Here is a 13,409-nt window from a genome sequence, read left to right as displayed (position 1 = left end):
AAGATTAATCTAATGGGTGTGCCCCTGCAGGTAGAAGATCTTCTCTTTAACATTGACAGGCAAAAACAAAGAAAGAGAGGATGCTTCGCATGCGGGGAGAAGGGCCACTTCAGGGATAGCTGTCCATCTATGGTCGAACCCACAAAAGGGAGGAGCAAAGGCAAGATGCTTACAAGTGTCAAAACTTGGGATGACTCTTCAAGCGAAGATGAACCTCCAAGGGCACGCAGCCACCGATCCTCATCATGGTCATCATGCAAGTGCCTTATGGCAAGATGTAAAATGAGTATTCTATCCTCTAGTGATGATAGTAGTAGTGATGATAAAGGTGAGAGAAATCCCTCTGTAGATGAGCTTGCAGAAGTCGTTAATTTTTTAGGATGTTTGCACTAAGCAAAAGGCTCAACTTAAAACTTTGAAAAATAAGTTGATTAGCTCTCAAAATGATTATAAAGGTTTGCTAGAAAAATTTGAAACATTTATATATTTAAATTGTGAGCTATCAACTAAAATTTAGCAATTAGAGTCTAGTGCTCTATCCACTGATACCGATGATGACCTTATTAAAAAGAATGAAAAAATTAAGGCTAAGTTAGCTAGCTCCTAAGAAGCCATTGAAAATTTGCTAGGAAAAATGGAAATTCTTAGCATACACAATGATGAGCTAGCTACTAAGATAAAAACATTGGTATCATCCCAGAAGTATCTTTGATTGAAATACCTGAAATTATTAAGAAAGATGCTTCTACTTCCTGCTTTGATTTAATTGATGATTCTAACCCCTGCAATCAAGTTCTTGTTAAGAATGTTATTATAGAAACATGTTCGGACGAGATTGCAATGGAGAATGAGCAATTAAAACAAGAGGTGGCTCGTCTTGGAAAGGATTTGTATGACAAGAAAGACAAAGCCAAACAAATTCAACCTCCACAGGATAACACCACTGCGGGAGTGAACAAGCCTGTGGAGGGTGAAACTGTGATTTGTAGGCTATGTCACAAAGAAGGCCACAAGGCTTTCCAATGCAAGGTGAAGACCGGGGATAAGCAAAAGCTCAAGCAAAAGCCAACATGCAAAATCTCCAACACCTACATCAACAAGATGGACAAAAAGGCTGCTACACTATACTTAATCAAGAAGAAAAAGAATGGAAAGATGATAGCAATCAAGGGCAACAAGCAAGTCAACAAAGGGAAAGGGGCCAAAAGTATCTGGGTGCCAAAGGAAATAATTTCAATCATGAAAAGCACCAAGAAGGTTTAGATCCCAAAAGGGAAGTGAGGAGTCCAAAGAACGACAGGGAATTTGGAGACTTGGCAAAATTGAGATGTATATCATGGGATACACCATATTGGATCAAGTTTATTGCCAAGTGGGTTAATACATAATTTGGACCCAAATTTCCCTGTCCATGACTAAGGTAACTAGATTGACTGTATTTCTTGTTTTTAGATATGTGTATGTATTTTCATGTATCTAGTTTTACCTTTCATACCTTGTAATACAATTTGTATTTACTTTTGATTAAAAATGCATGCATACTAGGTAAATCATATGGTAGGATTGCTCATTTTCAATTCGTACTCTTAAGCAAAACTACATGGTTTAAAATGATAAGCAAGGCACATAGCTTACTTAACATTCCTAAGAAAATGATACATCAATTGATATAGTGAAATGCTTCAAGTGGTATAACACTTCAATTATACTTCATTTGGTATGCTTCAATTGGTATCATTTAACTTATATGTGCCAAAGCTCGAATTATGGATAATCTGCCCCTCTTGATATCGAATCAAAGTGCATGTATCCTACAAGTATTCAAAATTTTTATGCACACTTTCAGGGGGAGGTTACTCTATAATCTAAGTCTTTGAGACTAATACCGATTTTCAAGTTTATTTCATGTAGCAGTCTCATTGTAAGGAAAATGAAGTCCCCAGAGAAAGACAACAAGCTTCTACTGCAAATCTACAAGAATTCTTATGTCTCACAAGCCTGCCATTGGTCTTCAAATGGTCCGCCATTGATTTTCAATTGGTATCTTTGAGACTACATTTGACATCATTTACATGTCTTCTCCAATATTTGGTTAGACTATATTTCATATATTATACTTCTCATGTTGCTCTAAATGCATAAGTTAGTCTAATCAAAATCATGTCTTGCACCTCTATTTCTCACATGCTTTTTCCTAAGTAGAAGATCTCTATTAGGGGGAGTATTTCTTCGTCTCTAAAGGAGGAGAAAATTCTTTCTAAATGGAGAACACTCATTTAGGGAGTGTAATAATATTGAGTACTTCAATTGGTATTAATTGATAAATCCTTTATGAGGGCAAATTTTATTTGCTTCCTATGTGCTTTTAATGTCTTCCTTTTCGGTGGTTGATGCCAAAAGAGGAGAATTTGTAGGAACCAAAGCAATAAAATGTTATCAAACACCAAACACCACCAATTTAAATTTTTGATCCTTCAAGTGGTTTTGGTTCTTTGGTATAAAATAGGAAGTAAGTGAATTATGGAGTTAGGGGGATGCTTAAGTCCATAATCTCACATTATGGGGACACTCATGGATCCTAGCAAGTAGATTGCATATTTTCATTCAAATGTTTGTTATATTTGCTTGCTTTGGTTGTGTTGTCATCAATCACCAAAAAGGGGGAGATTGTAAGGAAAATGGACCCCGGGCCATTTGGCTCAATAGGTTTTGGTGTTTGATGATTAACACAACCTGTGGACTAATGTATTTGCTAGTGTTTATGTTTGTAGTTCACATGATGCTAAGAGGATTGGACTAAGGCAATGAGGATGCAACACCTTAAAAGAAGACATAAAAAGAAGCATAGAAGTCCAAGACTCAAGAACAAAAGAAGCCCAAAAGAATCGGCGAAGAAATCCAAGAAAAGCAGTAAGCCAGCGCCTGGTGGCGCACCAGACAGTGAACAGTAACTGCCGGGTGGGACAATCGGACAGTCTGCGCAGAGGGGCCCGCGAACAGGCGTCCTCAGGCTGCAGCACCAGACTGTCCAGTGTGCACCGGACAGTCAGAAAATGGTCGGATCCAACAGTCGACTGCTGCAGACCCCAATGGTCGGCTAATGTGGCAGGCACCAGACAGTGAACAGTGCCCTGTCCGGTGCACGCCGGACTGTCCGGTGTGCCCATCGACAGAAAGCTACTGCTTTCTGTCCAATGGCTAGAAATGGTGTTAGGGCCTATAAATACCACCCCAACCGGCCATTTCAAGGTGTGGGAGCCCAAGCAACATACCAAGGCATATAGTAGACATTTCCAAGTGCTCATACACCCAAGTGCTTAATAGAATCACTCAGTGATTAGCGTAGGTGCTTTGCGAAGTGCTTAGGTTAGTTAGATCGCTTTAGCGCTTGCTCTAGGTGAATCCTAGTTAGTTGAGTGAGTTTAGAAAAACCACACAACCCCTCGACTCTTGCGCGAGCCGTTGTAATTGTATCGAGTGGGGAGAGAGTCTTGTGAGACCGTGACAACCGCGTTTGTGTCACGACCGGCACCGTGTACTGGAGAGAACGAGGCCCGCAGCGTTTTCGGCCTGAAGCTCGATAGTTGAGACGGCGGGGAGAGTCCGAGAGGAGCTGGAAGCGGAGCACCACTTGCGCGTGGAGAAGGCCCGCGACTCTCTACGGAGTTACTAGACCGTGGTGCTTGGCCCTCACGTGGGCTTCCCTTTGCGTAGGGGCACCAACGAGGATTAGTCGGGACCTTGCGTGGTTTCGGATACCTCAATAAAAATACCGACGTCATCCACGAGAGTTTGCATCTCTACCTTGCTCTTTGGCTTTCACATTTATATTAAGCATTTAAGTTTCAATCTTGTCTTTATACTTATATTGTTTAGGATTGGAACTTAGACATTGCGGTAAAGATAGCAACACTTAGACAAAACCTAGTTTGAACATTCTAGTTTGATTATTTGCATAGGTTTTGCTCTAGGGATTTATTTGTGGCCTAGTTTAGTGAAAGTTTTAGAAGTCCTAATTCACCCCCTCTTAGCGTCACTTATTTCCTTCACACCCTCTAGGGGGTCTGGAGCCTGCCCATATGGGATCTGGGCCCCTCATCGGGTACCTGAAACCACGTAGTAGTATCAAACCCCACCACAGGTAGGGCGTCGGTCGGGCCACGTGGTGCAATCGGACCCTGCTTACAGGATAGTGAGGGCTATTATTGAAGGAAGCATGGCAAAGGTATATGTGGTGAGGGACCCCCTAGGTTGATGCGTAGCCAGGGTCCCGATCATGTACTCCATCCCTTCAGGGGGTCTTGTTGACCTAGCCTACCTTGAAGGTGGGCCCCGTAGCCTACCCTCTCCGCACATGCCTAGTTTCGTTGTAACGCCTCAAGTACCCGTACCTAGGGGCACTGGCATAAGTCTGGTCAAGCAGATCCTTTACTATCTTTAAGGTAATGTTGACTACGAGCTCTTTGGCACTCCTCCATGCATGAGTTGGTTGTCTATACCGATGCTAAATAGGTCGGGTGCCTGGACACTTGGCGGTCTATCTCTGCCTACACGGTTTGGTCCTTCAAGCGTTAGCCCATTGTCTCCCGCTTCATTGCTGAGGTTGAGTACTGTGTTGTTGCTAATGGGGTAGCTGATGCAAGCTAGTTCGTCAGCTCCTCTAAAATCTTCATAACTCCCTCGCCCGAAGTATGCTTGTGTACTACAACAATGTCAACGCCATCTATCGCTTCGTCAACTCAATATTGATACTATAAGGTGGGTACATGCTAGGCCATTATCGTTTAACTTAGCCCCACATAATCATTGACACTATAAGCAAATTTAACAGCCTATTAACATGCTTTCGAAGCTTCAGATCATAATGTACATCATTTTTTACCCTATTTGTGATTTGTGAAATGATGATAGCCAAGTGACATGTTTTCTCTGCAAGCTATGCAACTATGGTCTTAGCAAAGCTTGAAGTTGAATCTGGATAGCCGTCAAGCTACTTTTCCATCTTAGGTCTTGTTCGGTTATTTCTATTCCACATGGATTACAAAGGATTAGAAAATTTTAAGAAGAATTTTGACTTATTATGAATTTAAACTAATCCAATCCAATCTAATCTATATGGATTGGCACTAAAACGAACAAGCTTATTGTGTTGCAAGTGGTTGACGTAGAAGTGCTTGGACATCATGAATCTGTATTTTTTTAAGAAAGCGGACTGGACTTTTTATTAATTATAATTATAGAAATTTAATATTACAACCAACACCACGCAAGGCGGCAAGGGTGTCCCTCTAGAAAATCAAGGTTTTGTGGTAATGTTCAGTGGGCCGTGATTTTAGGTCGGTTTGCATTTTACTTGGATCACGGACTTTTTTACTTGCAAGTTTTTCACATAGTGCAAACAATTAGCATTCAGGCATCGGCCTCATTTTACAGAGGAAATTAGGATTAACTGTTTCAAGGGGAAAAAAAGGAAGAAAAAAACGGATTGGCCAAGAATATATATTTTTTCAACGGAAGATCGGCTGCCAGATGGGGTATATACCATATATTAGAATGTCCATAATCCAACTTTATACATAGTACTCGTTAGAGCATCTCCAAAAATGTATTAAATTGATGTCTCAAATTGAAATATGAGGCTCTATGCAGAAACAACTACTCTAACAGTGCCTCATTTCATAAAATTTAGTCAAAAAAATATAAGGCACGCTCTCAACTGCCTCAAATATACTATATCGTAGTGTACTGTCTTATAACCTAGATTTGAGGCTTTACTGTTGGAGCAAGATGTTTTATTGTTGCTCTAAATTCTGTAAAAATATACTCATTTTTAAATTATAGGGCATTTTTATGGGTCACGTTATTGGAGATGCTCCAACAACATGACCTATAAAAATGTCATATAATTTAAAAATGAGTATATTTTATAGAATTTAAGGTACCAACAAAACATTTCGGTCCAACAGTAAAGCATCAAATTTATATTATAAGGCAGACCACTGCGGTGTAGTATTTTTGAGGCACCCGTATAACACTAGTAGAAAAGAGCTCTAAGGTGGCGGCACGCAGAAATTTATACTAGCGGTTTCAGTTACAGCACGCCAGTAAAAAAAACAAGCGGGCCCGCCTTAACGAACCGACAGTGTAAATATATATATACACTGGCGGTTCACTTAACAGAACCATCAGTGTAAAGGATGTATTTACACTGACGGCTTTATTAAGTAAACCGCCAGTGGAAATATCATATACACTGGCGGCTGTATAAAGTGCACCGTCAGTGTAAAGGATGTATATACACTGACGGCTGTATAAAGTACACCGCCAGTGGAAATATCATATACACTGGCGGCTGTATAAAGTACACCGTCAGTGTAAAGGATGTATATACACTAGCGGCTATATAAAATACACCGCCAGTGGAAATATCATATACACTGGCGGCTGTATAAAGTACACCGTCAGTGTAAAGGATGTATATACACTGGCGGCTGTATAAAGTACACCGCCAGTGGAAATATCATATACACTGGTGGTTCACTTATTGAAACTGTCAATACATTGCATGAATAATCGGTACCAGAGAGGATTCAGTACCCCAATACATTGTGTGATTACTCAGTGATCGATACCCCAATACATTGCATCAATACCAGAGAGGTGATCAATACATCTAAGATAAACAATATATCACTAACTACTTCATTACTCAGTGATAATATCATTAGCACTGACGGTTTTCTTAAGAAAGCGCATGTGGAGATATCATTTTCACAGGCGGGCCGCTTAAGACACCGCCAGTGATAATAATATTTCTACATGCGGCAAACCGACAGTGCTAATGAGATTTACACTAGCGGGCTGCTAAAGAAAACCACCAATGATAATGTTATTTACACTGGCGGTTGGTAAACAACCGCATGTAAAAAAGACTAATTTCTACTGGCCCCTAGCACTGACGTCTCTGGAAAACGCCAGGGCAAATAGCTCTAGGACCGCTACTATAAAGCTTCTATGTACTAGTGTAATTTTTTGATCAAATTTTATGAAATGAGACATTGTTGGGGCAGTTTTTGTGTAGAGCCCATATTTCAATTTGAGGCACTAAATTGAGACATTGTTGAAGATGATCTTATATGAAAATTGTACTATCCAGAGTCAAATAAAAAAACTGGAAGTACTAGCAGGAATACAAACGACGTGCTTATCATACCTTGGCCTCAGCACTTGCGCTCATAGTCTGATGGTGCCCCTCTCTTTCCTCGTATCTTTCAATCACAGATTCCATGCTGGTCGATAAAAATCAGTTTTTTCGGTTAGAAAGTCACGTCGATCACTTGTGCTGTAATTAACATATAAAGAACTATGTGTGATCACAGTTGCGAGCCTGCTGTGCGTAGGACATAACAACATGCCGATCATATTTTTCGCATGTGGTATGTTGCGGAAATGTTTTTGGGAAAATCGGTATAATTCGTTAAATGATTTTTTTAAAATGAAAAATTATAAAAACCAAAGAAAATATGATAAAAAAATCGGACGTTTTTCTGAGTCTTCTGTAGTGTGCTGTCAAATCTAAGCGTATTTGAGAAGTTAAAAAATAAAAAAAATAGCAAACCGCAGCGAGAAACTTAGCGAAATCCGTGGTATACCTTGGTCAGATTTCGCCCCTTTTCTAGCGGCTAAGGTGAAAGCATGGTTGTATTCATGATTTTTAAATGATTTCGCAAGTGAATGTATGATATAATAAGTAATTTATATTGTGTACTGATAATTTCATTTACTGCTACTGCATAGTTATACGTATGATAGTGCATATATGTATATATGTTAATGCATATTTGTTATATATAGCAATATAGCATATACTATATGTTATCAAATGTTAGGGTTAGTTGTTATGTATGTTATCAAGTATTAGGCTTATTTGTTAGTACTTAGTATATATTATCAAGTACTAGGGATAGTTAACAGCATGGAGGGCTAGGTATTTACATTAGATAGTAGTATCATTTGCATAATTATTCATGTGCTATAGTTTTAGTTTTATTTTCCTCACATAGTAGTGTTAGTATTATCCTTGTTGCTTTGTATTATTTACGTGCTATAGTTTTAGTATTATTTACGTGCTACATGTAGGATTCAACATACCATCGATGGTCACCATGCGCAAAGGGGGACATTTCAGTTCTTTATGTCATATGTATTCAATTATCTTCGACCTTTGAACTGTGTGAACCTTTATATTATACTAAAACTTTATTTAAACTTGTATATGTCACCATTGTGGAGTTGTATTATGTAGCACGAACTAAAGACTTGTTATATATGTATATGAAGAATTTTCTTTGTGTTGCTTTCGGATTGCATTTTTACTTTATATATGTTTTTGTGACTCCAGTGAACAAATTATGTGTGATTATTATTTCTTGTGTAGCATAAATTATACACATTCCAACAACACCCTAACAAAAAATATTTTTCCATCACAATTAGCGTTTTGGTCCAAATTCTACAAAATCCATCGAGAAATTTACAAATTTCACTTCAAAATTTACGAATTTCTTTTTTTTAATCCAAAAACCCTTTCCGATCATAATTGGCGAATTTCGACAAATTTTGCTCCATTTTTCGTTTTTGGCAGGGCAGCGTACGAAAAATTTAAATATGACGAAAATGTATACCATGATTGAGAGTAATGCATCTACTTGTCTATTAAGTCAAGACAATAATAACAAAACTCGACCCATGGTGGTAAAACAGTTCCGGACGTTATATTAAAAAACTTTTTCATATATATTGAGAAAACCTCCGTACTAGATGTCTAGATAAGGCAGGGAAGTTACGTTTCTTTCTTCTCATTTTAACCTTTTTTAATTATCGAGGACCTGCAGTGCAGTTCGCTAAAGTTCTTATATGTAATTTATTATAATCATGTAAGAGAGAGAGAGAGAGAGAGAGAGCAAAAGGTAGTGCATGCACATGGCCTTGTACAACTTGGTAATAGGGCCCTTTTGGAAATCGTTGGTATCCATACGAAATTATTGTCTATTTTCTGTGTAACTTTCTGCGCTAGATCGAGTAAATTCCGCTATTTGGAGAGAACTATTATTTGTCTCTCCCATATTTGCTAAGATCTAATGGCTCAGTAACAAATATTTTACTGTGCAAATTCTACGGCTGTGATTGGAAGTGCTTGTGTAGGGCTGATGCTGTTTATTACAGCCGCACCACTCAGCGCCTACTATACAAATCAAATACGCACACCTTCTGTTATTCGAACTCTATGTTTTTTTAAATCTGTTATTTAGTCAGTACGATCACCCCACGCTATAGCCATGTAGCCTAAAAATGATGTCGCTACTTTACATAGCCCGCTATTTTAAACCTTGGTGACAACAAATAGTCCACTCATCAAACCCGACCGAACGTATCCAATCAAGTTAGCCACGCGTGTCTGAACGAAGATCGAACACATCACACGCCTGTCCAAATGTGTTCGATCTACTCTTGTGATATTCAACTCGTTATTAAACACTATATTGGCCGCAATGACTTAGCTCCAACATATAATATCTTAAATAGTGTGAGTTGGAAGGAATGGTTTAGATTCAACTCTACAATGACATGAATGACTTAGATGCAATATATAATGTCTTAAATACTATGAGTTAGAAGGAATAATGACATAGATTCAATTATGCAACATCTGAATGACTTAGATGCAATATAAAGATGTCTTGTGAGTTGGAAAGAATGACTTAGATCCAAGTTTGCAATAGCAGGATTAACTTAGATGTAAATAAAATATCTTAAATAGTGTAAGTTGAAAAGAATGACTTAGATGCAACTCTGAATTGGCATGATGGTATAGAAAAGTTGAAATTACTTAATGTTCTCATCCTGCTTTGTTTTCCATAACATTTAAGGGCTGAATAATATGATATAATAAATAATGACTTAAATAATATGAAATGACTTAGAATAGCTGAATATTAGATAGAATTACTTAAAAGTGTCGTAGCCTAAATATGTGTCAATTAATAAGCATATAGTAAGATGAAAATATTTGAAAACATATAAAATGACTTAAAATTAGTTGGAAATCTAAAGGGCAATTAAACAAACACTAAATAATATGAAATATAAATAAATGAAATGACTTAAAATTAGTTGAAAACTAAAAAAATCAGGGTTGAATGTCTTAAACTTGATAAATGACTGAAATTAGAGTAGGTTGTCTTAAACTAAATAAAAGGACCAAATTTAGTGTCGAATGTCTTAACCTGTTTAAAATGACTAAAAAGAGAGAGATGTTTTAAACTGGCTAAAATGACTAAAATCAGAGCGAAGCATCTTAAAATTGGTTAAAAGAACTAAACTTAGAGTTGAATATAATAAACTAGCTAGCTAGAATAACTGAAATTTGATTGGAGTATCTTAAGCTGGTTAAAATGATTGAAACTCGATTGGAGTGTCTTAAACTAATAAAGATGACTGGAATTAAGATTGAATGTATTAAAATGTTTAAAATAACTGAAAAGAGTGGAATTTATTAAACTTGTTAAAATAATAGAAATTAGAGTAGGGCGTCTTAAAACTAGTTAAAATGACTTAAATTAGAGTTAGATTGTGCGGATCCAGAAGGAAAACAATTGTGTCGCTTTGATATATCTAGTAATCTGATTGTAACATTTGAAACGGGTGATGAACCGTATGATCCATCATTTAAGGTGACAAATAGCATATATAAGTGTTATTCATCACCCTAGGGGAAGGTTCACCTAGGTATAATTACTGAAGATTGTTCGTTCATTACCTTGAAATGATTGAGCGATCTAGTATTTATACCTTGGTGAAGCTTCACCTACTGTTCACGAACATCATGATAAATTAAAATGCTTATTTCTGGCTTGTGCACAACTAAGGGTTCACAAAAGATGGTTCTCTAGATAGACAAAATACATTATCAGTTTATTTCTTTCCAAATCAGCAAAAAATTAAGTTCATTTATTGTTATTGCATTGATATCGGATCATCTCCGGAGTGAAAAGTAACCATCTAGAAAACAACTATTTTGCCATGCTGAGCTAGGTAGTGCGATAAAAACCACTTTTACATTACACTATACCATGTAAGGACTCTAGGATAAGGATTGCACTTTGGGGGGAGACAAAGTGAAAGTCTTATCTTGGTGGCAATCGTTCAATCAGTTTCAGTTTATATATAGGCATGAAATCGACATATATAGTAATTCACGAGAACAAAGAAATATACATTTACTCATTTTACTCCATGTGAAACAAATTGACCAGTGTTCAAACTCATCATTCCATGGTAAGAATAAACGTACTAAAAAGTTGTAAAATAAAAAGAAAAACAATAAAAGCCATAAATTCATGTCTGGAACCACTACCGGAAACATGCTTTTTACCGAAACAGGCACTCGATAAAGAAACAACCTTTGCCTAATGCACTCGACAAAGAGATTATCAAAGGGGCCACTAGTGTTCCCGTTACCGAGAGTTAGTCCAACAGGCACTTGGCAAAGACGAAGATTTTAACGAGTGCCTCCTAGTGCATTCGGCAAAAGAACTGGCAAATGGGCCTATAGGGGCTTATTTGTCGAGCGCTAGTCCAGCAGACATTTGTCAAAGATGGAGCCTTTGCGGAGTGTCACGGAGGACACTCGGCAAAGGCTCTGTCACCGTTACTTGGCGCCATGATGACGACTTTTCTTTGCTGAGTACCAGGTGGCACTCGACAAAGCTTTTGCTGAGTGTTCGACAAAAGGTATTCGATAAAGAAACCGTTGTCGATGTACAGTTTGCTGAAAGTCATACTCGGCAAAGACTTCGTCGAGTATTTTCTAGACTTTGTCGAGTATATGAAGCACTCGGCAAAGCAGCTGGGTTGAAATCTTTGTAATATTGTGAGGCATGTGACACATCACACAACGAATACCTAGATCATTATTCCTTCGTTCTCTAGTCTTTCATGTTAATTTGATCCCCAAATTAATACAAATTTCGTTGCAAAATTGCAAGTACTCAACCTATGACAACTTTATTTGCACAAGTCTCTCTCTCCCTTTTTTACTTTCCAAGAGGAGTATATATATACACACACCGGTAAACTAACATACTCCCCATAAAAAATGGTACTAGGTACGAGGTATCAAAAATCTATGCCACTGGCATCTCTCTCTCCTGACCGAAATATATATACTTCATCGGTTCTGGAGCATATATATGCTGTATGCCTGATTCGTGTGCGTAATACTAGTTAGTAGATCTAACAACTATTCGTCAATTAAGCTAGCAAAGGAGGAGCAAGAATCAAACCTGGTGCTAGCGAAGTGATACAGGCGGCCGGTGCTGGAGAAGACGACGAGGCCGACCTCGGCATCGCAAAGGATGGCGAGCTCCTTGGCCTTCTTGAACAGCCCGCCCCGGCGCTTGGAGAACGTTACCTGCCGGCTCGTCGCGTTGTCGATCCTCTTGATCTCTATCTTCCCTCTCCCCATCTCCTTTCCAACACCACAGATCTAGCTTAGAGGGAGAAAAAGAGCTAGCTGAGACCTAACTATCTACTCTCTCTCTCTCTCTCTCTCTCTCTCTCTCTCTCTCTCTCTCTCTCTCTCACTCACTCACTTCTCTCTCTCTCTGGTAGTCTAGATTATGATCCTCCTGCAACGACTGCTCAATCCTCTTTTGAGAATGGCCAGGTTGCTACCTATGTAGGTTGAGATGCCTGTCCTGTGCTTCTTCCCCAACAAAGTATACTAGGACCACCTGGAAAGACCCATATATACAAGTACAGAGCGTTTGGAAGGCCCTGGCCCTTCACCGTACGTCTTTGCTTTCTTTAGCTACCTCGTCCTAGTTCACTAATTATTGATTAGTACTACATCATTGGCAATAAACAAATCTGCACGGCTTACTACTTCTGTCGAGTCAGCGCCTGACGCGTGCGCGTTCGTGGCGATGCTCATCACGCTGCGGATTCCTTAATGTAGCTGTCCTTCTCACTACTCCATCAGCTAATATAATGCAGCGGCTTTTTTTTTGCTCCATTATTGTTCTTTCAGCTGGGGTAGCGCGATTTGAAGGCGCACTTGCACCTAGAGCAAGTATAATATAATTGAGGTGATATAAGTGGACTATTTGACGCTGCTCCTTGTTTTAGTTCTATTTGAACAATTAGTTTGTTAAATAGATTTATTATAAAAATACTTTCGATAGTTAATATAATGATACGTAATAATATCACTATAGTTGTTTAGCTCATTGAAAAATGGCAATTATATTCTTATTTGCGACGACAGAAGGAACAGAGTCCTGTATGCAGAACACATGAGACTTAATACCAATATTGTTGCAAATCGTTGGAGTTGCCCCACCTAGGAC

General features: G+C 38.4%; 1 protein-coding gene across 1 annotated transcript in view; it reads right to left on the bottom strand.

The window, feature by feature from the left end:
• LOC103643284 (MADS-box transcription factor 23) overlaps positions 1 to 12,794 on the bottom strand; it is a 42,685-nt gene extending 29,891 nt beyond the window's left edge. The window contains exons 1-2 of the mRNA XM_020546680.2: positions 12,345 to 12,794; positions 7,214 to 7,289 (exon numbers count right to left, since the gene is read on the bottom strand). Of these exons, the coding sequence (XP_020402269.1) occupies positions 7,214 to 7,289; positions 12,345 to 12,526 (258 nt within the window). The 5' untranslated portion in view covers positions 12,527 to 12,794. The remainder of the gene's footprint in view (positions 1 to 7,213; positions 7,290 to 12,344) is intronic.
• Between the last annotated feature and the right edge of the window lie 615 nt (positions 12,795 to 13,409).

Source organism: Zea mays, chromosome 1 (genome assembly GCF_902167145.1).
Source record: "Zea mays cultivar B73 chromosome 1, Zm-B73-REFERENCE-NAM-5.0, whole genome shotgun sequence".
Classification (NCBI taxonomy): Eukaryota; Viridiplantae; Streptophyta; class Magnoliopsida; order Poales; family Poaceae; genus Zea; species Zea mays.
This window is presented reverse-complemented; position numbering and strand designations above follow the sequence as displayed.